General features: G+C 40.2%; 2 protein-coding genes across 20 annotated transcripts in view; one reads left to right on the top strand and one right to left on the bottom strand.

The window, feature by feature from the left end:
* Window positions 1-494: 494 nt before the first annotated feature.
* LOC120600188 (translation initiation factor IF-2-like) lies at window positions 495-11680 on the bottom strand. Of its 3 annotated transcripts, none has more exons than XR_005652137.1 (2): window positions 3145-5450; window positions 495-922 (listed from the first exon to the last, which is right to left on the bottom strand). XR_005652137.1 is itself a non-coding variant. In XM_039859552.1 (2 exons), the coding sequence occupies exons 1-2, from the start codon at window positions 11616-11618 to the stop codon at window positions 876-878; spliced, it is 753 nt and encodes a 250-aa protein (XP_039715486.1). In that variant the 5' UTR covers window positions 11619-11680; the 3' UTR covers window positions 495-875. The 3 variants fall into 3 exon arrangements, 2 of the variants coding, with proteins under 2 accessions (XP_039715486.1, XP_039715487.1); XM_039859552.1 differs by lacking the exon at window positions 3145-5450 and adding an exon at window positions 10913-11680; XM_039859553.1 differs by lacking the exons at window positions 495-922; window positions 3145-5450 and adding exons at window positions 5624-6179; window positions 10913-11680.
* The window catches only part of HELZ (helicase with zinc finger), a 132847-nt gene continuing 115878 nt past the window's right edge, over window positions 10874-27842 (top strand). For 3 of the 17 annotated variants that reach the window (XM_039859547.1, XM_039859550.1, XM_039859548.1), the window contains exons 1-4: window positions 10875-10973; window positions 12145-12200; window positions 13131-13206; window positions 16035-16091. The gene's annotated coding sequence lies outside the window, so the exon portion shown is untranslated. The other 14 variants (XM_039859551.1, XM_039859549.1, XM_039859539.1 and 11 more) reach the window with 13 other exon arrangements.

The following is a 27842-nucleotide window of genomic DNA, read 5'->3' as shown; positions in this document are numbered from 1 at the left end:
AGGACGTGACAACGGAATGCAACACGTGACCTGGGATTTTCTTTTTTCATAAAGGACATCATTGGGGATAATTGGGACAACCTGAAAAAACTTTGAGCCCTTTTGCTTTCAGGAAATATACACTTAAGTGTTTATGGGTAAAGGGGTAGTGTGTCTGCAACTTATTCTCAAATGTTTCAGGAAAAAAAAATTGATATACAGAGAATGATAAAGTGAATGTGGTAAAATGTTAACATTTGGGGAATGTATGAAGGCTGTATGGGAACTCCTTGTACTATTCTTGTAATTTGTTGGTCAATCTGCAATTATGCCAAAAAAAAAGTTACAAAATGTTAAAATATCCTCTGCCTCTGGACAGTAAAGCTATTATTGGAAGTTATTTGTGGCACTGAGGGAGTCTGGTAAACAGATGGACTGATCAAAAGGATTTAAAGTCATTAGAATTTCTTACATTTATATCTATTCTCTTTACAAGGCTCATTCTTTTGCATGGGTCTAGGTAAATTTGATTTATATGCAATATGACTTTATAAATTCCACATATTAGAATGCATGTTTGGTTATATATCTTTCAAAAATAATAGTGGCTTGAATGTGATAGAAGTTTAGTTTCTCTCTCAAGTAACAGAACTGGACAGTCAGTCCAGGGCTGATATGGAGACCACCTAATCAAAAGAGACCAAAGACGCCTCCAGTCTTGCTGCTCAGATGTGCTCGGTGTGTATCCTCATGTTCCAAGCTGGCTACGCGAGCTTCAGACAGCACATCCATATTCCATAGTCAGTAGGAACTAGGAAGGAGCAAAGAAGGGTACCCTACGCCCCCTTTAAAGACATTTTCTGGACATTGCACTCAACTGTTCTGGTTACATCTCTTCATTCCAGGGAAACTTCTAGATGCAAGACAGGCAGTGCTGTTTCATCTAAAAATCAAAAAGCAAGAGAGTGGATAATGAGGTGTGTCAAAACCCCGTATTCCAAAGCAAGATAAAAGTAATCGGTAAGGAAAATCTTGCAACTATGTATGACTCAAGTGCAGTATTGGGACTGCCTAGATGAAGGATATTAGATGTGGGGGAAGAGACAGGTGTTTGGAAAGAGAAGAAAATGGGAACAACCGTTGAGGATGCCCTAGAAAGTAGGATGCAATACCGTCAAGATCTCTGCGTAAGAGCTGTGGTGTAAGTGAATAAGACTCAGGGGAAGAGGGAAGGGGAGGAAAACAAATAAGGAAGAGCCAAGGAAGGAAGGATGAGGGGGTCCAAGCAAGGGAGAGATCAAGAGTAACAGAGGGTCAAGTTCGGTGGCTCCAGCCTGTGTGAGGCTGGCTCTTTGGTCCCTGGGGCCGTGGCCTCTTACTTGTCTGTAGAAGGAGAGTTCTGGGAAGGACAGCTTTATTTGGTATAAGAAACCACCATCCACTTCCAATTGTCATTTGTAGCGTTGGAGACTCTCCTGACTTCCAATAAAGCCTTTATATAACCAAATCAGGCAAGCAAACATGGTACAAGGGCTAGAAAAAAATTAGGCTACACTGAAAAGAAATCCAACTGTGTGCAAGGAGGAATTTTAATAACTCCTGATAAATCAGCCAATGGCTTTGCTCCTGTCTTCTGGGACACTGTGGCTGACTATTATTGGAGGTCCCATTGTTGTGGCTCTGAGGAGGTCTGCTGAATCCTGTGAAAGCTGGTCATAAGGCTTTTGAGTCAATAGATTTTTTTCTTTAGGCCTCTTATAAAAAAAAACTGCCTTACATCCAATAAACACTTGGCTCCTTTCTTGTGAGGAGAATCACAAGGAATATTTACCTTTCAGCCAAGCCTATGGGGCAAAAAGATGTGTTTAGATAAAATTGTGTACTTGGAGTTTCGGTGGGAATGGGCAAGTTTGTTCACAGGCACTTCATTTCTAGTAAAATGTTTATATTACAGTATCCTAGAGCTGGAAGAGACCTTTCTCTTTGGGTATAAATATTTCTACAGAAGGCTGCAGAGATTGGAGTTTGCTTTGTTTATAGAAATCTGCTCCACCCCACTCATGAGAATTTCACGATTGTAGACACTTGCCAATAATTTCAAAATCTACAACTGAGTTTTTGCAAGTTTGGCAAAATATTTTGCTAATGTGGATGCCAATGCTTTTGAAGAGTTCAGGCCACGATCGAGGGCCTGTAGCCGATCCCAGGAAATCACTATCTTCTGTCTCCAAACTGCTCTTTAGTTAAGACGGAAGGAAAACCAAGATGCTAACCGAAGCGGTGACGACGCAGTGGGAAAAGTTCTGGTGTCTCTGAGTCGAGACCCAAGCGCTGTGATCAAACAAACTGCTTGGCCTATTAAAAACACACTGAAGGCAACACATTTTTGTTTCGCGACATATGAGAGGGCAGGTTGCCAAGTACTTGGTTATGAATGTGGAATCCATAAAAAAAAAAAACAACAAAAACCCTGCACTTTGTCACTCTCTTCATACTAGATTAACCCTATAGCATCAGAAATGGCACGAGAGATTTACTCAAGTCCTTTGAACAGGGAATTTTCTTTCTTTGCAGCAACTTTATGCAAAAATGGTAAATGGGTTTCAGGGAGCTCCCTTCTGTATGTAACTGGCTTGTAGGTAGAAAGTGTGAGAAACCTTTGGGAACCTTTCTACTGAAGAGAAAGATTAAAGTTCAACTAAATAGAACAGAAAATGCCTAAGGGTTGTTTTTTCCCTTAAACTGAAATTCGACTTATAATTAAAACACACTTTGTTTTTTAAAAAGGACCTTGGGGACCTGATTTTTTTTTCTCCCCACCTGGTTCCTGGCTAAAATCATGACTACTTTTCTCCTTTTCTTTTCTTTCTTTCTTCCTTTCTTTCTTATTTCCTCCCTCCTTCCCTTCCTCCTTTCTTCCTTCCTTCTCTCCCTCCCTCCCTCCTTCCTTCCTTTCTTTTTTGGAGATATTAAAAGAGTATAATCCTTACTCATTGAGTTGAAGGAATTTAAAGACCACTTAGTCCAACACCCCAGTCTGATGGGCAGGAAGGCCCAGGGAAATGAATTAGCCCAAGGTCTCATGGCAAAGCTCGGCCTAAGTCACTCATCTTCAAGTCCGTGCTTGTCCCAGTACATCCCAACACTTCTAAAGAGCAGACTTACCATGTGAGGATTCATCACTGAACTGTACACTTTTTTTTGCTGTCTCTGTTGAATACGAAGTTCCATTCTGAACCTTTGACTACCTAGAAATATGGGAGTTGGGCTTGTAGGCCTTAAGTGCCACTTCCAGTCACAATAAGGTCTGGAATGAAAATATCCTCAGGCACATTTCCCTACTTGAGTGCCATTTTCCTGTGGAAGAAATCTTGGTCCAATTGTAAATGGCAAAAATAGACCACCAGGGTATTTCTGGTTTGTTTTGTTTGTTTGATATTAGCTATTAATTGGAACATGGGAGACAAAATACAAGAAGGAAATAAATGGGTATTTTTTTTAATTCCCTATTTTAAAACCAAAACCTTCAAGCAGTAAGTGCTAAACTTGCTGGAGACTTATTCTATCCAAGCCATGGTTTGAGATGCCTGTAATCCTTACAACAAACAACAGGAAGGCTACTTCATTGTTCCCATTTTACAGATAAGGAAACTAGAGTAAAGAGAGGCAAAGGACTTGCCCAGTGTTCTTTGGTGACAGCAAATAGCATTGCTGGGCCTTGCTCCAGAGTTTGTGCTTCTATTCACAGATGATGGGACCCCAGGCACAATATAAATTTTTCTTCTCTAGACCTATCCTTTGAGGTATGGATTCTGCCTTCAAGTTGGTTTCTTCCTTTTCAACAGCACTGTGGCCTTTATTTCCTTCCTGCTCTGCTGATTCAGGACCCCAGGAGGCCCAGCTTCCTGTCTCAATCAGTTTGAGGACTGCCTGCAGAAATGCAGACTCAGCAGAGTGGTGCTCACGGGAGAGCCTGCAAAACATCGGAGAATCAGAGGCAAAGGCAGACCCACAGAGGTGCCTGTGCAAGCACACGCACAAACACACACTGAAAATATCTGGCTATGAGAGGGATGGAAAGGGGGTGGATATAAGAAAGAACCGAAAAGCAAAAACAACGTGGATGAGCCTGGAGGACAGTATGCTAAGTGAAATAAGCCAGACACAGTAAGACAAATACTGTATGACCTCATTTGTATGTGGGGTCTGAAAAAGTTGAACTCTTAGATAACCAGAGAAAGAACAATGGCTGCCAGGGGCTGAGGGGTGGGGGAAATGGAGAGGTTTTCAAAGGGTACAAACTTTGATTTATAAGATGACTAAGTTTTGGGGATCCAATGTACAGTGTGGTGACTGTAGTTAACAATACTGTATTGTATACTTGAAATTTGCTAAGAGTGTAGATCTTAAGTGTTCTCACCACCTCTCCCAAAAGGGTAACTATGTGAGGTGATGTATTAATTAACTTGATTGCGGTAATCATTTCACAGTGTATACACATATTAAAATCATGTTGTACATCTTAATAAATCACTTTGTACAACCTAAAAAAGGAGCAAGAAACAGCAACTACTTATCTACATATTTGAAAACTACCTTTTTTCTTGTTTTCTAGCTTAATTGCATCATTGTCTGAGCATGTACTCTATATGATTTAGATCATTTGAAATTTGTTAAGACTTGCTATATTTTCTAACATTTTCACAGACATTCCATGTACTCTTGAAAAGAATTTGTGATCTGCAGTTGTGGGCTGAGTAGTCTATATATATCTATTAGGTAGAGTTGGCTTATCCAGTTCAAATCTATTTCTTACCAGTTTTTTTATGCTTTATTTTTTAAATTATATTTCTTACTAGTTTTTCAACTGCTTGTTCTAACATTACTGATATACATATCTTCCACTATAATTATAGATTTGTCTCTATCTCCTTGCAATTCTGTCCATGTTTTTGCTTTATATATTTTGAGACTATGTGTATTAGGCACATACAAATTTAGGACTATTATATCTTCTTGGTAAATTAAGCATATTATTATTATTATGAGGTGTCCCTTTTTATTTCTAGTAATGCTTTTTGCCATAAAGCCTAGTTTCTTTCAGTTTCTACATGGCTTTTTAATTTTTTTTTTTTTTTTACAGTTGCGGTCAATACAGACAACATACAACTTATCATCTTAACTGTCAAATTTTTTTCATTTTTTTTATTATGGTAAAAACACAACATAAAGTTTATCATTTTAACCATGTTTAAGTGTAGAGTTCAATAGTATTAAATGCATTCGCAAGGTTTTGCAATTGATCTCCAGAACTCTTCTGGTCCTGCAAAACTTAAAACTCCATACCCATTTAACAATTCCTCATTGTCTCTTCCCCCTATCCCCTAGCAACCACCCTTCTAATTTCTGTATATGAATTTGACTACTTTAGGTACCTTGTATAAATAGAATCATACAGTAATTTGGTTTTTTTTTTTTTTTGATGACTGCTTATTTCCACTTAGCATAATGTCTTTCCCTCAAGGTTTATCCATGTTACATAGCATGTGCCAGCTTTTCCTTTTAAGGCTGAATAATAGATTATCCTCCACTGTGTATGTGTGTGTATATAAATATATGTGTGAGTGTGTGTGTGTGAGTGTGTGTGTGTGTGTGTGTGTGTGTATCACATTTTTCAATCCATCCGTTAATGGACACTGGGTTGGTTCTACCTTTTTGCTACTGTGAATAATGCAGCTATGAACACGAGTGTATAAAACTCTGTTTGAGTCCTTGCTTTCAATTCTTTTGGGTATATACTCAGAAGTGGGATTGCAGGGTCATATGGTAAGTGCGTTTAATTTTTTGAGGAATAATCATAGTGTTTTCCATAGTGGTTGCACCATTTTACATTCCCACAATGTGCAAGGGTTCTAATTCCTCCACGACCTTGCCAACACTTGATATTTTCTGTTGGGATAACAGCTATCCTAATGGGTGTGAGGTGATACCCTTGATTTAAGATGTTGTCAAAAGCCAAGGGCATTAGGACACAAAACCCCCAAATTTCAGAATCACTTCCCTGTTCTGTCGACTCCTGGTAGTTTTCCACTTTTGTTAACCTTCCAGATGTGTTCAAGCAGATGTTTTGAAGGTCCGTTTTGTTTTAGTTGCCCATGGGAGGATTAGATGGAATCATCTGGTCCACCATCACTTCTTTTCTACATCTCAAACAGAAAGGAAGTTGGGCTAAAAAGTTGAAGCGGAGCGTACGATTTCTTTTTTTTTAATCCATGTTATTTTCTACTATTATATTTTAGGTGACTTAGAGTAGATATCTTGGCTGAGCGTTCTCAATTAATAACAGTGAATTCTTTGTTAGATCAAGTAGGAAGAAAAAGAGAAGGAAATTCATGAAGGAAAAGGGAGGGGGGAAAGGAGAGTGGGAGCGTGAAGGAAGGACTTGGAGGGGGACAGAGGTGGAGGAAGTGGAAGAGAAAGAAAAGGTGAAAACAGGGACGATCGAAAAGGAAACGCTTTTTAGTTTTACCAAAGTCTCGTAGCTGGCCAATGATTCTCTAGAAACCCATAGTTTCCACTTTTTTTTTTAACAACGACAACAACAGCAAAATCCTCTATTGTCTTTTCCTTGCCAATCATTCACTAATTTTCATGATTGGCAGTGGAAAAGAGAATTCATTCATTCACTCAACCAAATATTAAGTACCTACTATTTGCCAAACTGTTCTGGGCACTGAGGATAGACACAGTAATGAACAAAATATACACAAGTCTTTGCCTTCCTTGAGCTTCCACTGAAGTGGGCTGTAGTAACCACGATATAGTAATTAAAGTGCTAAATGCTACAGCAAATGGATCACAGTTCTCAGTGGATTAGCATACTAATCCACAGGTCTACTGTTTGATCAGCTTAGAGTTCGATGCATATGTTTTGGGTTAGGCAGATTTCCACACGCTCATTCAGAGTCACACTTTTGCTCTAAGTCCATGTGCAAGAACTAGTCACATGGCTCTAGCTAGATGCAAGGGCACAGCTGGGAAATGTAATTCTCAGCAGCAAACACAAGTCTTTGGTGATCAGCAAGCTGACACTTCACATGAGAGAGATAGACAAGGAACTGAATAATGAAAGAAATACTTATTATGTTAGAAGGCGATGAATGCTATGGAAAGCAAAAGAATGGGAAGAAATATAAAATGTGTGTGTATTGAGAGATATTGAAATTTTAAATTGAATGGTGAGAAAGGGACTCATTAGCCCATTATGGCTGAAGCAGAGCCAGGGAGAGAGAGGTGGGAGATAAGAAGCAGCAGAGGGATTCTATAGTTTCTCTTCTCAATGAGATGAGTAGAAATCAGAGGGTCATGTGCAGAAGAGGGATAGATTTAATTTTATGAAGACCAGTGTGGCAGCTATGTTGAGAATACACTAGATGAGGGTAAAGGGGAGCAGGCTGTAATGGATTGGACTAAAGTGGCCACAATACAGGTGATAAGAAATGGCCAGATACTGGATATTTTGAAGGCACAGCAGGATTCATGGATGGGTTAGAGGTGGAGTTGGAGAGAATGACAGGAGGGACTGTGGCCTGAGCAAATCTAAGGATGGAGTTGCCAATAACAGAACCGGGGAAGACTGTGGGGTGTATTTGTGGGGGAGATCAAGAATCCATTCCTGGACATGCTGAGTTTGGGGTGTCTATGAATAGAGAACCAAGTGGAGATGCCAGCAAGTTGTTGGATAAGACTCCGAAGCTCAGGAGAAAGCTATCCGCTGGAGCTATAGGTTTGGAGTTTTTTTCCACTCAAGGTAAAGATAGTATTTAAAGACTTGAGACTGAAGAGATAATGTGTGTGTGTGTGTGTGTTTGTGTGTATCTGAAGATAGACCCAAGGACTGAGACTTGGGGCTGAAAAGAAGGTGTGGCCAGTGCAGGGAATGGGGAGGGGAAAACAAGGAAAGGAAGAGGGGAGGGATCAAGGACTTATTTGAGTCTGTGTGTTCACCAGATCACAATCGGAATGGGGAAATCATTAATGTTCATTAAAGGGCTTTCTCTCCCCCAACTCCATTCCTATCTGCCCTCTGCTAGCTGTGCACAGTTGGAGTGATCTGAAAGGATGAAGGGCAGGGTCCTCAGCATCTCATTCCATGCTTCTTCAGCACTTCCATTATCACCCCTAGCTCTGATGAGTTTGGTCATTCATTCAGTAAATATTTGTCGACCATCTACAAACATGCCTGGCTCTGGTATAGGCACTGAGTGAAAAAACCATACTCCAATGGGAATGGGGCGGATAATAAACAATCAACAAACAGATAAACAAGAAAATTTCTAATGCGGGGTAAGAGAATAGAGAATGATCTGCTTTGGTTAAGGGGATCACAAGCATCCTCTTTGAGAAGGTGACATTGCAGCTGAGGCCAGTGCCGCCATCATGGTGAAGGAAGGGAGGCAGGAGCCACCTCACACAGGAGCTTGTGGCTATGGTCAGGAATAGGGTTTTATTCTATGTTCCATGGGGATGCCTTTGGTGGGGTTAAGCAGCTGAGTCACATAATCCCATTAACACATCACAAATGGAGAATGGACTGTAGGGGGCAAAGTGGAAGCAGGGAGACGGGTTAGGAGGCTTTCTAGCTCAGGCACCACATGGTGCTAGGACGTGGATGGACCAGGATGCACCCTGGAGAGGATGAATGGGTCAGGCAGGGATAGGACTTGAATTAATATTATGTAAATTGGGCACTTCTTTGGGTCAAGGCCTTTAACGTCAAAGAAAGGGACCTACTAAAGAAACTTTTGGGAGGCACAATTCTTGCCCTCAGTCTATTTAGTGTTTAATTACAGGAAACAGACCACACACCTAGAGGTGCCATGTAAAACACAAAGCAACCATTAAATCAGTGCACAGTTGTGGCTGAAGGCGAACTGGAAAAGGAGCAACTTGGGTACCCAGCAGAGATTCTGGAACTTTCTTAAGACCGGAGGGGCATTCCATGTTCCAGCGGGCATTAGCAGATGGTCGCGAGTCGTGCTGTGTCCCCGCCCCCAAGCCCATGGCCGTGCGTGGCTGCCTGCGCTGGAACGTCTAAGAACCTGGCTCCAGGCTCCAGTTTCCCAACTCATTCGGAGCTCAGAGAAGCGGGTGACTCAGGGGAGGTCCCTCCCCAGCACGCCGCGTTCTCGGCCGAGAGTGACTCATTACCTCGCTCTCCTCCTCACCGCTGACCCCGGGCCAATCCCTTAATGAGTCTACACCTCACTCTTCCCATCTGGCTGGGACAATTGCCTGGTGGAGTTTTTAGCTCCCCGGGGGCAGGGCTGCTGTCAGCGACCGTCCAGGTTCCTCGAGAGAGGCTTTTCATAGGGTCTGGAGGAGCTTGGACCCGTTGGGTGGCCCCATCGCTCCAGGCCCACCCGGTGCCCAGAAGAGGGGATGTAATGCCCGTGCATTCCTGCAATGTCAGAGCCATTCAATGGCATTTTATACCGAATTCAGTTTCGCAAGCATCGATGTTCGGGAGCATTTTTTCCTTGGACACCTCTTTGTAAAATTTTGCTTGGGATAAAAAGCAACTAGAAGTAGGCCCCCAAAGTCTGCAAATCAGAGATCAGAGGCATCGGCGGGGGGGAAGCGGGAGGGGGTCTGATCTACGTGCGCCGGAGGCAAGGGGATGGATAACTGCGCCAGGTCTCTTCTCGCTCCGCGCAACCGAAAGACCGCGGCTTTTCGGGGAGAGAGCTCGGCTACCCCTCAAAGAGCCTGCTGGTCTGAATAGAGACCCGGGCGACGGGTGTGGGCTGCGTGGTCGCTACCCCGGGTCTCCCGCGGCACTCGGCGTCCCCTACTTTCAGCGCCCCCTGTCACAGCTGGGCAACTCTGTGCGTCCCCCCACAACCCCTGGCGCCCGGAGTCCTCCCCTCAACCGGCCGCCTGAGCTAATCTCCCGGCTGGAACCCAGCAGGTGGACCGGGGCGGGCGCATCTCTGTCCAGTCCGAGGCGCTCTCGGGGACCCTCTTGCGAGCCCTGGTGCGCCTGTGCACCGGGTCCGGAGCCCGCAGCTTGCGTCCCGAGTTACCTGCCCCGGGAAGTCACAGTCCGCAAGCTGCCCGGGCGGAAACACTGTGGATTCGGTGGAGCCCAAAGCCACATTCCTAGGGGAGGGGTCCGCACCTAGAGGGTCGCGGATCACGTTTCCGGCCGAGGGGTGGAGACAGCGGGAGGGAGAGTAAACAGGATAAAAGTTGCATTTAGTTTACTATTCTACCCCCCCACCCCACCCCCAAGCGCGCTTCTACGCCGGTTGACGCGGGGACACCGTGTCGCCCAGATCCTGGAGCCCGACGGCTCTGGAGCGGTCAGGACACAGCCTGTGGCAGGACACAGGCACCTTTCGGGCCGCGGATATGGGAGTCAGAGCGCCGGCTGGTCTGCAGGGCTGCCGGGCTCCCGGGCCCTGAAGGCGACCCCCGGCTGCCCGGGGCGGGAAGCGGGTCGCAGGAGCCCGCCACTGTGCACGGAGGCGCTGGAGCAATAAGACACATAATGCGCATAAATAAATCAATGAGCCGCTCTTTGCTGCCAGCAGCAGGGAAACCTCGGACTGATTAAATGCAGACATGGGGTGTCTGCCAGGGCAGGAGGGCGGCGGGGCAAAGGGAACCCGCGTGGAGGCGAGGCGTGGGGGGAAGGGAGCCCAGGGGTAGGAGCAAAGAGAAAAAACCCAAAGCCACATTTTAAAATTGGAGATGACTTTTAAATGCAAACGGCCCGGAGGAGGGGGTGGTGTCGGACCAGGGGCGCCCGGGCCAGCCAGCCACCGGGGGCAACTTCCCGGGCGGGAGGTGCGGCCAGAGGGGCGGCGCCGGCGGCGGAGGCGGGAGTCGGGGGCCGAGGGGGGCAGTCACTTTAAAGGCTCTTTCTTACCCATAATGCTTTGTGGGGACGTTGACAAGTGGATCCAAGATGGCGTAGAAAGTAATGACAGGTAAGTCCTGACTTCCCCCTTCTCTGCTGCTGGGACCGCTCCGAGAGCTGCCGGAGCCCTCCAGAGAGGGGACCGGGCTCCCCTCCAGCCCCCTGGGCCCCGGGAGGGGCGGCCCCGGGGCGGGCTGGGGGCCCTGGAGGCCCTCGGCGGGGCCTGGGAAGCGGGGCTCTTCGAGGCGAGGCCCGGACGCTGGGGCTGTTTACAGCTTCTTCCCCTCCTCGGTCCCCTGCCCCTCCGCTGGGGGCCGCGGCGCGCTGAGCCCAGGCGGTGGAGGGGGGCCTTGCAGACCCGGGCCGCGAGCGGGCGGGAGGTTTCTCCAGCCCCGGGCACGCCGCGAGGGGGAGTCGAGCCTTCGTGCACGCTCCCCTCGTCTGGGTCGCGGCTGCGGGCGGGGAGCGTGCGGGCCTCCCACGCCCCGCTCGATTGCCCCCTCAGGGCTCGGACTTCCACCCCGGTGGGGCGCGGGCCGGAGGGTGGGCGTCGGGAAAAGTGGGTCAGGGATGCGCCCCCTCCCTCCCCCACCGAGGGCTGTTGCCTGAGCTTCACTTTCTTCCCTCCTTTCTCCGCCCCCTCCTCGAAGATTCTCTTTGGGCCACAAACACATGAACAAGAATAAAAACAGGCTATCCTTTCTTGGCGATTCATTTAAGACTCTCCTTTTCTAGGGCCGAGGGACTGCAGCTTTATCTAAGGACTTTGGTTCCTCTCCCCCCAAATTATTTGAGCCTTCTACACTCTACTCTTTGCTTGAGGGTTCTTCAGACAAGGGCTGGAAGCCAGGATCTAGGATTCTTTTTGGAAAGGGGTCCTCAGGTTTTGTTTGAAACCCAAAATTGTTATTCCTTCTTCCTCATAACTTACACTCTTCAAGCAAATCGTCAATATAATGTGTATAACTCCAGAGACGATTCCTGGGGGGCGGGGGGAAGATGACCGTTTTATGTTGTAGATTTTCAAAGCATTTTATAATCTTTTATCACACAGAAAGGAAATGTTTTTATTTTAAAGTAAAACAGACAGACTCATTTACAAAGCTGCATGCTATACCATTTTGGTAACTTTTTCCATTTCAAATTTACATGCCTTTTCATTTCAGGCTGTTAAAATGTTTGCTACTGATCATGACTATATTACTGGTGTTGTATAGACTTTACTTTTCTATTTGCCTCAGGAATTGGATGAAGTAATTGATCACTAAAGAACTACAGTGCTGGTGAGATGTGTAAGGTGAGACTGCAGTTGAAATGATTTACATTTTTTTCTTATTTATTTTAATCAACTCATAAGGGTAAAGCCGCAACTAAGTAATTTGCTGGGGGCGTCTTTATTTTCCAAATAACTTATTCAATCTAGTGGATGTATAAGCAGAGCTAGATTTAGAAAGGGAAATGTGTCAAATGTACCAAACTTTTCAGTGACTGCAACATACTCAGCCATAGTGGAGCTTATCCAGAGCCAAATATTATTTGCAGCTATCCTTGATCAGTATCTTCACCAGGGTAATTATAGGTTGCCTATTTAAATTTCCTTGTGTAACTTTAATTGGATGTCTTAATTTTATCTGTGTTTTGGTGTCTATCACTTATTCTACATCGAGTGTTAGTGATTGTGTATGTGAGTATCGTGTGTCCACAGTGTGTGAGAATTTTATAAAGTACACTCTTTCCATTGTAAAGAATTATTTTAGGCAAATCTGTCACAACTGCTTTTATTTTTTTGAAAAATGGAATAGTACTTGTCTCATAGTTATTTTGAAATAAAAACAATAGTGTTGAGTTTTGTTCAGCTTTTTAGATAATACTGGTTTGTCATTATTTTCTGTTCACACGTAGTGTGTGAATTCAAAACGTTGCTTTATTTAATCTGACTTACAATGCTTTGGATTTAAAGGACATAATTGATATATAATGTTAATGAACAATTGGTATTAGATACTGGGGAGAAGTTTGCTAATTTTACATTTTTCACAAGCAATTTTTTTTACTTTAAAAATATTTTACTATGATTTATTGAGAAAATTAAGTTATGGTAGATTGATTAGTTACTGCAGGTTTTTTTTTTTTAAACACATCTGGGTAGCATTTGGATTTTGAAATCTCATGACTTTTCATATCTATCACAACATCTGTTTAAGATGTACTTTATTTTTTTTTTCAGATTGAGGCATACAATTGACATTTTGCCTTTTAAAAAAACTTGGGAGAGGAAGGTGGACATAAACCAAGATCCTTTTGTAAGTGCACACACCACATTTGCTTGTGTTTTAAACTCAGCAGTGCTTGTGTGTATTATATTTATTTTTATTCTTGGCAGGGCAAATATGAATTTTAAAATTTATTTTCAGCTTACACACGGAGGCATATTCATGCCTTAGACTTCCCAATCTGAACCTTTTATCTTGTTTTGTTTTGTTGTTGTTTTTAATTTACAGATTCCTTTGTGGAAAGGAACAGTGATCTGCTTTTTGACCTATGGAGATGTTTGTTTGTAGTCTAAAATGGAATATAGAAACAGGTAGTCTTGTGTGGCTAGTGTTGTTTGGCCTGAATTGTGTCAAGACATTTTCCACAATTTTCACACATGTCGACCATGTGAAAGTGTTAGTATTCACTTCAAAGTGAAGTTAGTGGTTGGCCACCAAACAAGTTGTTACACGAGGTCTTCTAAAATGGGAAATACCATAGTATGGAAGGTTGTGGTGAAGTAGAAGTCTGTGTCTTTGAGCTGAATAAAGACATAGCTTTTTTAGTCTGTCCTTTTGGCTGGGAAGCTAGGACACTATTTTTAGGTAAGGCTGTAGTTTTTGAGAGCCAGTAAGTACCTCTCAATCAGCTGGTTAACTTGACTTTTGCAATTGTTAGCAAAAAATTTCGTTTTTTGATACTATAGATATTTAATCTACATTGTTTTAAAGTCTGTATACATTTATGGAATGTCCAGTGTTTTACTGGGGAGGGGAGTGATGCCAAACAACAGGAGAAATTATTCCTACTTGCACAAGGCCTTTTGCAGTTTAAAAATATGCAGCATGTTCATGAAAGGCTAAGAATATTGCAGAGGGACCTACAAATAAGTAGACCAGATCTTATACATGTGCTTTTGTTCTCTGTTTAAGAAGTAGGCTTGGTATTAATATTAAATGCAAATTGGTTTATAATTGTCAGACTATGTTTAAGATTCAGATACAGGCCTGGCTCAAGAAATAAGGTCCTTTGCCTGTTGTTTCAGTGCATAAAAATGCATAGATTTTGGGCCAAGTTTATCAACTTGAGAAGCTACTTAAAAATTATAAGCAAATTGTTCTGGTTGTTTATTTTCATAAACTTAGATAAGTATACATGGAAATGTAATTTGATTTTTAAGGAATATTTTGAAATGTTTTCTAGAAGAGAACTATGATGTGTGTGGAGAGTGTGGCCATACTAGCTTACAGTTCATTTCAGTTGATGGATGTAGTCAGGATTATTTCTGTAGCATTGGCTAGAAGCAGCATAAAACATAGTGGTCTATCACTTCAAGAGTGGCTGGGATAATATTTTTGAGTAGTCCTGAATTTAATAAAGTTAATATTCCTTTAAAAAATAATATCGAAGATGGATGTAACATGAAGACTTTTGATTTCTATATATAATTTTTTTTAAAGCCATCAGTTGTCTAAAAATAATTGAAAGTTTTCCAACTTACTACCAAACAGTCATACCAACTTGTTTACTCATGTAGATTGTACTGGGTCATTTTCTCCAAGAGCAGAAAGTTGCCTGGTGAAACCAGAGTTTGTATGTTCATCTTGCTTTTGAATAAAAACAAACAAAAAAACAAAAAACTGATTCGTTAGGGTCTTCAAAGAATGCATAGCATCTTTTTTGATTGCACCATTCTGAAGTGAATATTTGTGATTTTTGTTACTCCTGTGTCATATTTAAGGTGTTCGCTGCACATCTGAATTTGCCTTTTTGCTTTTCTTCTTTAAAAGTTCTTGTGAAAATATTCCTGTAAGGCGAGCTTCCTGTCAGTAGGCAACATGTTTAATATCATTTAAAACTTTATTTTTATTCATTTATTTTTATACAAAACCGATGCATGCTATGGTAAACAGATTTGAGCAGTACTATGTAAAGTAAGTGTATATAAGTGTATAAAGTAAAAATTAAAAAAACAAACCAACCCTCTGTTTTCCTTCCTCCATCTTTTCGTCACGTTCCCCTGAGCTGACCATAGGAGACAGTTGGTGTCACTTGGCTTTTGGAAGACCTGTTCCTTGCCGAGCTATAGTGCTCTTAGCAAAAGCAGAGGGAGAAGTCCAGGAAGGCAGGGCTGCTGAAGCAGTTTAGATGTTGTGCAGGGACTATTCTACTCTTATTTCCTGTGATGTTATGTAATATTGATAATCTTAAACTACCATAAGTTTAAGATAACTAATTGAATTGTTGAATTGTTAGTGAAACACTCAAACAGTTAATTCCATGGTCAGATTAGTACAGTTTTGATTTGTTGATATTTTAAGGAAATAAATATTTGTGAATCGAAGTCATATAACTTCAGGGCTGGGGGTAATGGTGATAGTTGCCATCTGTGAAATTGTACAATATGCTGTACGGTATCTTTATTATAAGCTTTCTATAATTCATTATCTCTCCTTTAATCCTCATAACTCTAAGATAGTTATTGTTATTTACGTTTTGCAAAGGAGGAAATTTAGACTAAATGTGAACTAACAGACTAGTCACGTAGAGGTGCTGGCGTTCTGTGCCCTTTCTATTGTAATGTGCTCCGCTGCTTCTGTCTAATCTATTTTCTAGACAAGGAAATTAGGCCTGAAGAAGTCAGGTGACTTGCTTAAGGTCCCACAGCTAAGAAGTAGAAACATTAAACCAAACTTTTATCTCTTGACTCCTATCTCTGGACTCTGGGTCCTGGCTGGTTATGTATTTTTTTTTTTTTGCAATACTGTGGAGCAAAAGACCATATGCTGCGAATACTGGATACAAAAGTTTCAGAACTGATACATCAGCAAGAGTGTTTTGTACTATGTATTCAAAATCTTTCTTCTCTCTCTTTCAGAAATTATAAAGAGCTCTGATGGGCTATTTGGGTGACACCCAGTGCAGTGAACTGCAGGTGAGTAAGGTTTAGGAGAGCCTTATTTAGAAAACAAGAACTTGGTAATGCTGAGAAAGAGGCAAGAAAGTCTTAAGCTAGGCAAGAGTGTCTGAGCTAGGAAAGAATGAGGTGAGACAGGGTGGAACAGTGGGAACCCGAAGGTGCAGGTCCTGACTGAAATGGCCACTTCGAGAACAGATGGGATCCTGCTGAACGTACTCTGAAGAGACTGCCTGCTGCTTTGTCCGAGTTTGTTTGAAGAGAATCGAGGGTAGGTTAATCTTCCACTTGTGTTCTGAATGAGTAACTGCACAGGGCTCAACCTATCTGCATATGATTGGAACTTGAGAGGTCCTTCAGTTTTTGTGTCAGTATTCTTGAGTGGTAATCATCCTGTACTCTGATGAACTTGGTTAAGTATTGAATTGTTTGTTTTTCTTGTTATCTGCTGTGTATGTATTGTCATGAATCACTATATATCTGAATTTTTGACGATCTAGATACTGAGAACACATCAATAGAAACAAAAGTTTAAACTTTTTTTCTGCTGATTGTATTCCCTCTACAAGGTGGTTGTATTAGTCCTTCAAATTATCTTTTGCTGAAATGCCCCACTAAGTAAGAAAAACAACTTAGTCTTGAGAATATTTTTTCACAGTAATTGATCTTCTTGGTCTATTATAGTACCTTGGTCTTTCATTATTAAACTTAGGAAATGGTAATACTGCAGAAAAGTAGACTGTTTTAATATCATCCCTGTGGGGCATCAGTGCTAAAATTATTTTTTGATATGTTTTCAATACTAATCTTTTGTTAGACATCACCAGCTCCAGCAAGTTTCATTTGTTAATAAAACGGTTTGCCATCCTGTCATTTTGGGCTTTGGCTGGGTAAGATTTACAAGACATTGCCAGCTACTTTTTACCCATCTGTTTTAAGCTGGAGATTTTAGTTTTAGTTTTCTATTTCTTGTAGTTAAAATAACTTTTTTTTTTTCCTTTTTAATTGGCCCCTAGTTCTTTTTGTCCATGAGTCTGTACTGCTTTTTAAAAACTGTGATTTGGTCTGCCACTGAGTCAGCCAGTTGGCTTTGAGAATCCCAGAGATTCTCAAATGTGACAATACTCTAGACTTTTAGAATTTGTAATTGAATTTGGGCTTGGCTACTTGCTGATTGGTGTAATCATACTTGGTTGGAGGGATTCTTTGTTTCTTGAGTTTATTGTTTTGCACGATTCATCCCCCCACAGGTTCATGGGGATGATCAGAAGGCCAGTTCAGGAGGCTCGTTGGTCCTTGGAAAGCTGGGATCTGGGGTTGCTGTAGGTCATCATGATAAGGAGTGCATGAGAATTTTCAGTTAAGCAAAGTGAGGGGAAGGTCGGACTTCTCTTTGAGACTGTATCAAGCTTGTATCCTGGAACCCCTTAGTATGGTGGAATGAACTTTCTTAAATTATGAGATAATTTGAGTTGATATTAAGTAAATTGTTAAAATTTGGGTTATCACACTAAAATAGTTAATTTTATTTTTGGCATCTATTAAAATATATTTTGCTCATTTTAAATTCGGGTTCATATAATTTGATTTTTTTTCTGTTTATTAGATCATTGGAACATTTCTGTGTTAAAGTTACCACAATTTTCATTTATATGATTACCTTTTGAAGGGTAAGATATTTTATCAAGTCATGCCTTCATAATTTGCATAAGTCTTTTTATGTTAGGTATTTATGTTGCTGGCTGGTTTTTAGTTACTACTTTAATCTACACTATTGTATTTTTTTCTAATTATCACTAGTGTAAATTTTTGAGTACATTGCTGTGTTAAATGGTGTGAATGTTTTTATGGCGTTTGCTATATCTTGCCATACTGTTTTTATTAAGAATATTTTTACCAGTTTGTACTACTAACAGATACATAGATGTTTCTGTTTCAACATAACTGGACAGAAATAATTTTCTCCTTAAGTTTTGCTCATTTAATAGTGTAGCGTGGTACTTGCATTTTTTTGTTTTGTTTTTTTTCAAATAATGTTGAGTTTTACTCTTTGATTCTCTTCATGTTGAATTGTTTGTTCATATCCTTGGCCACTTTATGCAGTAAAATATTGATGTGGGCTTTGGATGGTAAGGCAAGTATAACTAGCTAATAAAGAGGTGATTATTAAAAAAACTAGAACACGTTCAGTGAAAATGTTCAAAGAGTCTGTTTTAGATGGTAAGTGATCTTGGGGATAGTGGTTGAAGGGGAAACAGGTGGATTATTCCAAGATTTAATTCAACAAATATTTATTGTGCATCCACTGTGCACCACGTGCTGTTGTATCCTCTGACTGCTTCTCAAGTTATCATCATGGTGTCTGCCTGGTCGAAGGAGGAGGCTGCTTGAGAATGCTTGCGGTTTCACCACTTGGGGGACTCTGGCTGCTGAAGTCCCTCTGTGGCTGCTTGGAGGGCTGAGGGGATCACTGTCTAGAACATCTTTAACTCATTCATGGCCTACCACTGTGCCGTGGTGCTCCAGAAGCTCTGTACCCCTGCAAAAATGAATAAAAAGTCATTCCTATGGACAAGGAAGTAGTCATCTAATAAGGAGAATAGAGGCACCAAAAAAATGGAAGACCTAATAGCAATTTGATAGGTGCCAAAACAGGGTTTGGGACAAAATGCTTAGGCATTAAGTGGAGGGAGTGATACTGCCCCCTTGGGGATATGGAGGAACACTTCAACTGAAGAGGTGGCATTTAAATTGCACTGCCGGGAAGAATAGCTTGAGCAGAGGCCGGGTTGTAGTGTTGGAAATGAGGCAGGTGTCAGGAATCTGTATATCCAAATTACCTGGACCTTGGAATACATAAAGGACCGTAGTTGAAGGTAAGGCTGCCAAGAGGTCAGGGCTGGGCTTTGGAGGGTCTCACATGTTTGACAGAGGATAAGTATGTTGGATTGGTAGTGAGGAGAAACTAGAGATAGGGACTTTCTTTGGATTTATGGTAATAGTCCAGGTGAGGGAGGATGAGGGCTTGAATTGAATTGGTGACCTTGGGAATGGAAAGGAGATGATGGATTCAAAAGCTATTTTGGAGGTTGAACAGAGAGATGTGACGGATTAGGTAGGAGGGCAAGGGAACAGTCAGTTCTGTGCCTCGAGTCAGAGATGATGTTGAGGTTTTTCTGGTTGGGTGGCTGGCAGGATGGGACATCAGGCATAGGGAAGTCAGGAAGAACAGGTCTTAGGGGTTTAGAAGAGAGAAAAGATGAATTGGGTTTTGTGTGTGGAGTTTAAGGAACTAGTAGAAAGCCAAAATAGGAATTTTAATCTTTGAAGGATGTGATGAGGAAGTTCCGGGCCCAGAGGAGTGAGAGGGATCCGTGAGGTTTCATAGTCAGTTACAGCGAGGACTGAAACTCCCTGATCCTCTGCTCAGCACTCTTTCCCTGCCTCACACTGAGGGGACCTGAAGCTTCTCAGCTGTGCTCTTTCCCCAACACCTAGGTGTGCTCAGTAGAAAGTTGGAAGTGGCAGAGTTTATGATGGGAGTGAGGACCTTTTCTAATTAAAATTTTTTATTATGGAAACTTTCAGACATTCAGAAGTGGAAAGAGGAGTATAATCAATCCCACTGTACCCACTGTCCAACTTCAATGGTTATTAATGTCGTTTCACCTGTTTTCTCCCTCCCCATCAATTACATTGAAGCAAACGGGAGACAGTGTTTTGGTGACCTTAAACTTTGTGTATTTGCAGGTAACGAGAGTTGAACGGTTTAGAAGGATATGTTCCAAGCTTACTGGGTGGGGTCTGGACTGAACAGAAGTAGGATTAACTTCCAGAATTCCAGTGCTGCCTCAGACTTTGTTTTTGGGCAAATCACTTAAGTCTTCTGAGTCTTAGTTTGTCTGTGAGATGGAGATTTCAGCTTTACTTAATCACTTGAGATAAGGTAGGTAAAAATCCCCTCTGAACTCTAAACTCTGAGGCTAAAGTATTATGCAGATTTTAATTGTCAGTAGAGCTATTCCTTTGGGTTTCTGTGTTGCTGGCATGAAGTTTATATTATTCAATGAATTTTTATTATTCAGTAGATACTTATGTTAGGCCCCTGAGGCTTCAGTGAACAAAACAGACAAAATCCCAGCTCTTGTGGAGCTCATACTCTAGACCTAGAGGATAATAGTTTTACAGTGATTAATATAACTTACTTGCTTCATAAAATAGGTTTTTGCTTTTTCATATCTGATTGTCAGTAAGCATGTTCAGTGATTTGGGAGGAGACTCAAACTCTTCAAGAAATAAATTAGAATTATTGAAAGAAGGCTATCTTTAGAATTGCTGGCAATTCTGAAAAATGGGTCAGGAAAAATCAAAGCAATAAATGGGAAAACATCTCAGATTTAGCTGTTGATATAACTTTTTAAAAATTTGCTGCTTGTTTTTATTATTTTAGTCACTAAAACAGATGGTAGAGAGTCCATCAGGATCTTTCTTTTATGTATTTAAAACCCTTTGCCATATTGAATTAGGAGATTTACGTCTTGATGAAAGAGATTATTCAAAAAAGAATATGATTGATGATCTTAGTTTCTAGTTTTCTCAATAGGCTTAGGCTTTCTTCTAATGCTTCTTGCATACTCAGTGATTTTTAGAAAGAGTTTTAAAGAAAAATGCAAGTCGGGCTGAACATTAAGCACAGTACGATAAATAAAACTTTATTACTTTGTAGAATATTTTGCCTGTGCATCCCATACAACCGTCACAGATTCCAGTTTTGGATGAAAGCAGATGAATTTAAAGATAATACAACATTCCTCTTTATGACTTGGCATTCTAATGAGAACTGAATTTGGTACAGGACAGTTCTTGGAATGCTTGGCATTTAGGTTATTTTAGGCCATCTCTTTGGGAAATTCAGTTAAAGTACTTATTGAATGATTCGAGTGAATTGAATGATTGTCATGGGAATATAAATGATGTAAAATATGACTCCTATTTATGATAGTTTTGTTGGGCAGTTAAGGCATCCAACATGGTATGTTTAATCCAAGATAATAGGTGATTAAGAGGCCAGTTCCTTCTATGGGAAGTAACGATGGTTTTGGGAGGAGAGCGTTTTGGGAATGTAGGCCTTGAAATATTCATTTAAAGGTGGGTAGGAGTTGGGTCCAGAGAGGGGCAGGAAAGGACATTTGGGTGAGGGAGGGCATTGTCAGAGACTCAGGGTCTAGACCATGCTTGGGGCCTGTGTGGGAGTGCTGAGAAAGTTAGCTTATAGCCAGATTGAGGTTTGCCTGGGTACCTAGTAATGAGCTTGGAACTTATTATATAGGCATTTTGGAACCACCGTGCCATCTCTAGAGTAATGGTTCTTAGCTTTTTTCCTCCCTGAGGAAGTGTGACACACTTTTATTAGCCGCAGTGTCTCACCAAGGCCACACTGCCCAGTGAGGGAAAGGGGGGATGTTCTGATATGCTTTCCTTACTCCACTGTACTGAGTTCTGTGGGTTATTTTAATGATGTATCCATCTGACTTTTCTTTCTTTTGTCACAATACATTTACTACTTTCTAGAATAGCGGTGTTTTCAGGATAAGAATGGAGTTTCCGGAGGGAGAGTAGTATATGAGGTTTAAAGACAAATTACTGACTTTTAAAAAAATGTCCATCTCGAGTTTTTTTTCCTAGCAGTCTTTTTGTTTAAATTTTTGTGTTTTTTAGATATGTAAAGAAACTTATGTATTTTATTACATTTGTCTTTTAAGTTTTCCTACAGTTTTATTGTTTATATAGGTTAATAATTAAAGATAAGTTGGGGTTTAATCAAGAACCGATTGCGGATGTTAGTAATTTCTGTCAAAGTAGATAGGGATAATGTTTAGCATAACTCATCCGTCTTCTGAAACTTTTACAAAGATGCATTTCACCCAAGTTAAGTATGAGGTAGATAATTTTCTTTTTCTAATGGAGACAGATGTATAAGACAGATACAGAAATCATCTTCAATTTAGATTGAAACTTTAGTTACTACTATTGGCTCCTGCTATTTGATCAGAGTTTTTTTTTTGTTTGAAGTCTGTCTCTAATCAAATAAGATTTAGGTCTTTTGGAATAAAAGAGGACCATGACTACATTAACAAGTAAAGTTAATTTAAGGAAGATAACTTCTTGATTTTTTAAAAAAATAAAAGTACATTTCGTGACTTGGTTTCATGGTGAGCTGGTGGTTATTCTCATACTGTTACAGAAAGAAGTCCACAGTGAGGAAAGAACGATGCTTATATATCATCTTTCTTCTTATCATCTGTTATTGAAACCGTCTTAATCCAGGCTAGTCTGCCTACCACCTCTGTGGTACACTCTTGATTTCATTTTTCTTTCCATATTTACTTTTGACACTGGACCAGTTATCTGAGATGGAATTCTTCAGACGTGTCCTACATTTTGTGCCAGGCGAACTCAGTGGTTATTCTATTCAGAGACATTCTTTCTGAGGCACCATTCTTGCCTCTAAAACCTATGGCTTTTAGAAGAGAAATGTATAGGCTTTTCATGCATTAACAACAAACTTATTCTTCCGTATCTATTTCTTTTCAGTTTTTAAAGACCATGTCCATTAAGACATTGAGATTCATAGTTTAAAAATAATTTAAAAATTTTTATTTTTAAAATTATCTTACAGTAAAACTGACTTTAATTTGGTATACAGTTCTGTAAAATTAACACATATAAAGTTTGGGTACCCATAACCACAATCAGGATACAGAATAGTATCATACCCTAAAAACTCTTTCATGCTGTTCATTTACAGTTACCCATCCCCATCCCAAAACCCTTTCAACCACTGACCTTTTCTCCATCTCTATAATTTCGTTTTTTGGGGGTATATTATTTAATGGAATGGGTTCTTTTACTTTGTCTTTGAGATTCATCTAAGTTATTGCATGTATTGAAAGTTCCTTTTTATTGCCGAGTAGTTTTCCATTATCACTCATTAAAGGACATTTAGGTTGTTTCTAGTTTTTAGTTGTTATGAATAGAGCTGCTAAAAACATTTGTGTATAGATTTTTGTGTGAACCTAAGTTTTCATTTCTCTAGGGTAGCTGTTTCTGGGGAGAGGGGATTACTGGGTCACATAATGAGTGTATTTTAACTTTATAAGAAACTCTCAGCCTTTTTTCCAGAATGGCTGTATAATTTTCTATTCCCAACAGCAATGTATGAGAGTTCCAGTTATTCCACATCATTGTATTATCAATATTTTTAATTAAGCCATTCTCGTAGGTATGTAATAGTATCTAATTATGGTTCTCATTTGCATTTCTCTGCTGACTAATCCCATTGAACATATTTTCATGTGCTTCTTTGCCATCATCATATCCTTTCTGTGGAGTGTTTGTTGAAATCTTTTGCCCAGCTTTTAATCGGGTTGTTTTCTTATTGTTGGGTTCTGAGAGTTTGTTATATATTTAGATAAAATCCTTCTTCAGATATGTGATTCGCAAATAGTTTTCACTCAGTCTTTTATTCTTTTAACAGTGTCCTTCAAAGGGCGAAATGTTTCATTTTGATAAAGTCAAATTTATCAGTTTTTATTTTGGAATTGAACTGAGATGAATAGATTTTAGAACAAGTTTCTATTCTATAAAAGTGATGAAAAGAAACTTAGTGATAGGAATGTTCTCATAAAGTTGACTTTTGTGGAAGGTACAAAAGTTATAATTTTATGGAAAAGTGGTGCTAATTAATACACTCTCTAGTCTTGGGGACACATATGACTTTTGCTTAATCAAAGGAGATGCTTGGCTAGGTTTGTGAGGTGTTTCACACTTTTTAAAAATGATAATCATTAACGTGGCTAATATATGTATGTATATATATTTTTATATATATATGTATATATATACTTTTTATAATGCAGAATTATGTAGGAAATTAGTCTTTGAGAATGTTTCAGAGGTAAGATGGTGCTATTTTACATTCACATTTAATGCTTTTGGGAGTGCCTGATTTTGAGTTTCTCCTCTATTGGAACAGCATTAGAGCCTTGATTATGGATTCAGAATCAGTGTCATGGCTAAAAGCATGAGCTGTATCAGACTGTTTAGATTTGAATCCTGCCTCTCTAATTTACAGTATAACTATAAGTAATTTCTCTGTGCTTTAGTTTCCTTGTCTGTAAATGGGGATGATAATAATAATAAAATGCACCTTATAAGGTTGTTATAAGGATTAAATTATATTACATGAATATAGTCTTTTCAGCAGCATCTGGCACACAGTAAACATTCAGTAAATGGTCATTATTATTGCCGAAATAGCTTTATGATAAAGTTTAAATGTTTTAGAATTATGTTTTCAAGAAGCAGAATAACCAAATATCGCACTAAGCCATTTCTCTCCCATGCTTACCTTTTCTCTTTATACTTATTATTAGTAATCAATAACTGTGACCGGTGTTGTTAATAATCATATGTATACACTGTTTTACAAGACAATTATCAGCTCATTTGGTTTTTACTTAAGGTACTAATCAGATATCAGTTAGCTCCAACTGCCTGAAATATTAGCCTAAGGTGGCTTAAGCTAAAAAGAAATTTCTTGGCTCACCTAACTGCAAAGTCCAGGCACAGCTAGCTGGTTTCAGGGCTCAAATAATGTCATCAGGACTGAGTTTTTTTTCCCCCATGAATCAACTTTATCTTTTCTTGTATAGATTTCAGTTATAGGTGTTGTATGTTAGACAGATGGCCGTACAATAAGCAACCTGTGTAGCCTCTCAGATTTTAGATTCAGCAGGAAAGAGCACCTGTTTCTTTCCCAGAAGCTTCAGCAAAAGTCTCATGATGTCTCATTGGCTCTTATGGGGTCACAGGTCTTACCCTGAGCCAATCCCTGTGTTTGGCCTGTGAAGCTTGAATTGGCCAGTTCCAGTCACATGTCACCCTTGGATCCCTGGTGGAGTCAGCTTTTCAGGAACCACGTGGACTAAGAGTGGGGGAGAGGTGGCTTTTCACAGGGAAATTGTGGGCTCTTATTTTCAGGAAAAGGAATGGATACTGGGTAGCCAAACAACTAATGAAATATTAGTCTCTTTTTAATAGGTTTCTGATTCACTTTTCTTGCCTATAAGTTACATTGTCCAAGTCTGTGTTCCCCACAGGGGTAGGAATTTGCAGAAAGTTACAGTGTTTTCTATTCTTTTAGTGAAAGTTGGATAATTTTTAACAGGAAGAGAAAGAATCAACGTAGATAGGGATGGACTTTTAACAGCGGGTGGATGTGGTGCTGCTTCTTACACTGTTGTGATTTATGTGACTCAGCTCCTTTCCCTGGGCCTCTCATTTGTCCTTGGAGAAACTGTACTAGGCCCACCTTGGTCTATGTCTGTCCTAGGATCAGGCCAGACAAGAGCGTATGCTATCAGTATGGATGTATTCGTGTACCCTAGAGTGTCACCTACACAATGAAGTGTATCGGGCTGCTGGCCTTGTACAGGAGTAGTTCTAGATCTCTATGTATTTTCTTTCTTTTTTTCCCAAGTTTTTTTAAACAAACTCTGGCCAGTTTTATTAAGAAAAAATTTGCATGATTTTCTTTTCACCAGTCTGTTTGTTCTGGCATGCTTTTAATGTTACCAGAATCACCTGGATCAGTGATGGCCAGGGTGCACACTCTAGTATTTTCCACACACTCTCCCCAATTTAATATTATTGCCATTGTAGTGATGGACACAGTCTTGGCCAACATGGCGTAGTACTCACTTCAGATTTCCTCAAGGCTGAGCAGTTGTTGGATAGGATGGCCAGTTTGGCTTTGCCTTCTCTGATCATTTTCAGAGTCTGCTTGTACGCCAGCATGTACTTGCCATTTTTCATAACAAGTTGGAGCCTAGAGTTGATTGACTCCAGTGACCTTTTCATCCTTGTGGCCACCATCTTCCTGTCTTAGGTGTGGGATGGCCCCCATCACAAGAGCAGCTGCCAAATTGGCCAGCGAGTGAGCAAGGCTTTCACCATGTGTTTTGTATAGTCCATTTTAGAATAGCCTCAGACATTGTCTCACTCTGACTTTGGCAGTTTTTATTTTACATTTGAGGAAGCACTTTAACTTCTTCAGAAGGAGTATGTGTCACAAGGTCATACTGCTTTCTGAAAAACAGTTGAACAGAGACCTGCCTTGTACTGAGATCCACACTACAGCAAAGTATTCCTAGTGAGATTCAGGTAGGTCTTAGAAACTAATTATCAGGACCTGATTACCAAAGATAATTATGGGAGAAACCTTCTGAGGTAGACATCTGAGCCTAATGTATCAGAGACTTAATCTCTATAGTCAATTCCCACCAAAGCTCCTGAAATGAATGGTTCTGCCTCTAATCTCTACTTATATATTAATGTTACTGAGATCTCCTTGGCTAATACGTTTGGTGACTGATGTTGACAGTAGTCTTTGTGATCTCCCCTCTTAGCCAGTTTTAGGGATTGGCTCATCTTTCAGTGACATACAGAAGCACTTATTTCTCCAGTGGCTATTCTTGCATAATCATTATCAGTTTATTGAGATGGAGACAAAAGGTAAAGATATTTCCTCCGTCAAGTGGATAAAGTAGTTATGCAGAGTGATATTTTATTTTCTATAATAAAACATTGTATGTTGAAATCAGTAAAGTGGTTTCCACTTTATATAAATTGACAATTTGGAATTTTAGGAAAGTAATAATAGCTAACACCTACTGAGCATTACTGTGTGCCGGGCATTCTTTTAAGTACTTTATGCATATTATTTCATTTAATCCTTAAAATAACCATAGGAGATAGGTTTTGGTTGTCTTCTTACCATTTTAGAGATGAGCCAGTTGAGATAACTTGAGATTAAGTTCAACAAACCATAAAGGCTTCCTTTTTTTGAACTTTGGCTCTGAGTCTGTGTTCTGGATCAATATGTTGCATCCTCTTCTTAGGAAGAATTTAGCTTGTGTATTATCAGTTTTTTCTTTCTACTTCTTTTTGTAATATTTTCTAGATGTGGGCTGGGAGTTTTATAGATAAGATTTGCTAATTCTAGGGCCTTTGATATTCATGGATTTATCCATCCACTGTTGTTGTTATCATCGGGCAGGCAAATACTATACACTTGTCTCTATCAGTAGTTCTCAAGCAGGAAGGACTTTACCTCCCAGGGGACATTTGCTAATATCTGGAGACATTTTTAGTTGTCACAAATCGGGAGATATGCTACTGGTACCTAGTGAGTAGAGGCCAAGGATGCTGCTAAACATCTTACAATGCACAGGACAGATCCCCACAGCAAAGAATTATTCAGTCCAAAATTTCAATAGCATTAACTCTGGTCTGTATAATTAGTGGTTATCTTGTAATGCCATTCTTATGTCTAATGGGAAAAGTCACTGCAGTAATATAGAAATCATTTTTGATTTTTGTTTGATAATTTATTTCACTCAGATTAACGCATGTTAGTATATGGGGCATAAATACCTCTGTAACTGATATATTTAAGTTCTTTTAAACCGAAGTAAGAATTATAGCTCACTGAAGGAAAGCTGAGAAAGTTTAAAGGGAGGAAGCCATGTAAAGACTAAAAATACAATATTCTAAATATTTGTTGGATTATTTTGTGAATAACACAATTAGACTTTATTTTTTATGTTGAAAATGTTAATTTGTTAAATGTAAACATTTAAAATATCCTATAAATTTCAAAACATGTTTTGGTATTTTTTTAATAAAAAATTTCAAAGTGAGAAAAGT

This window comes from Pteropus medius, unplaced genomic scaffold (genome assembly GCF_902729225.1).
Source record: "Pteropus medius unplaced genomic scaffold, Ma_sr-lr_union100, whole genome shotgun sequence".
NCBI lineage: Eukaryota > Metazoa > Chordata > Mammalia > Chiroptera > Pteropodidae > Pteropus > Pteropus medius.
Note: the sequence above shows the minus strand (reverse complement) of the source record. Positions and strands in the feature narration are given on the sequence as shown.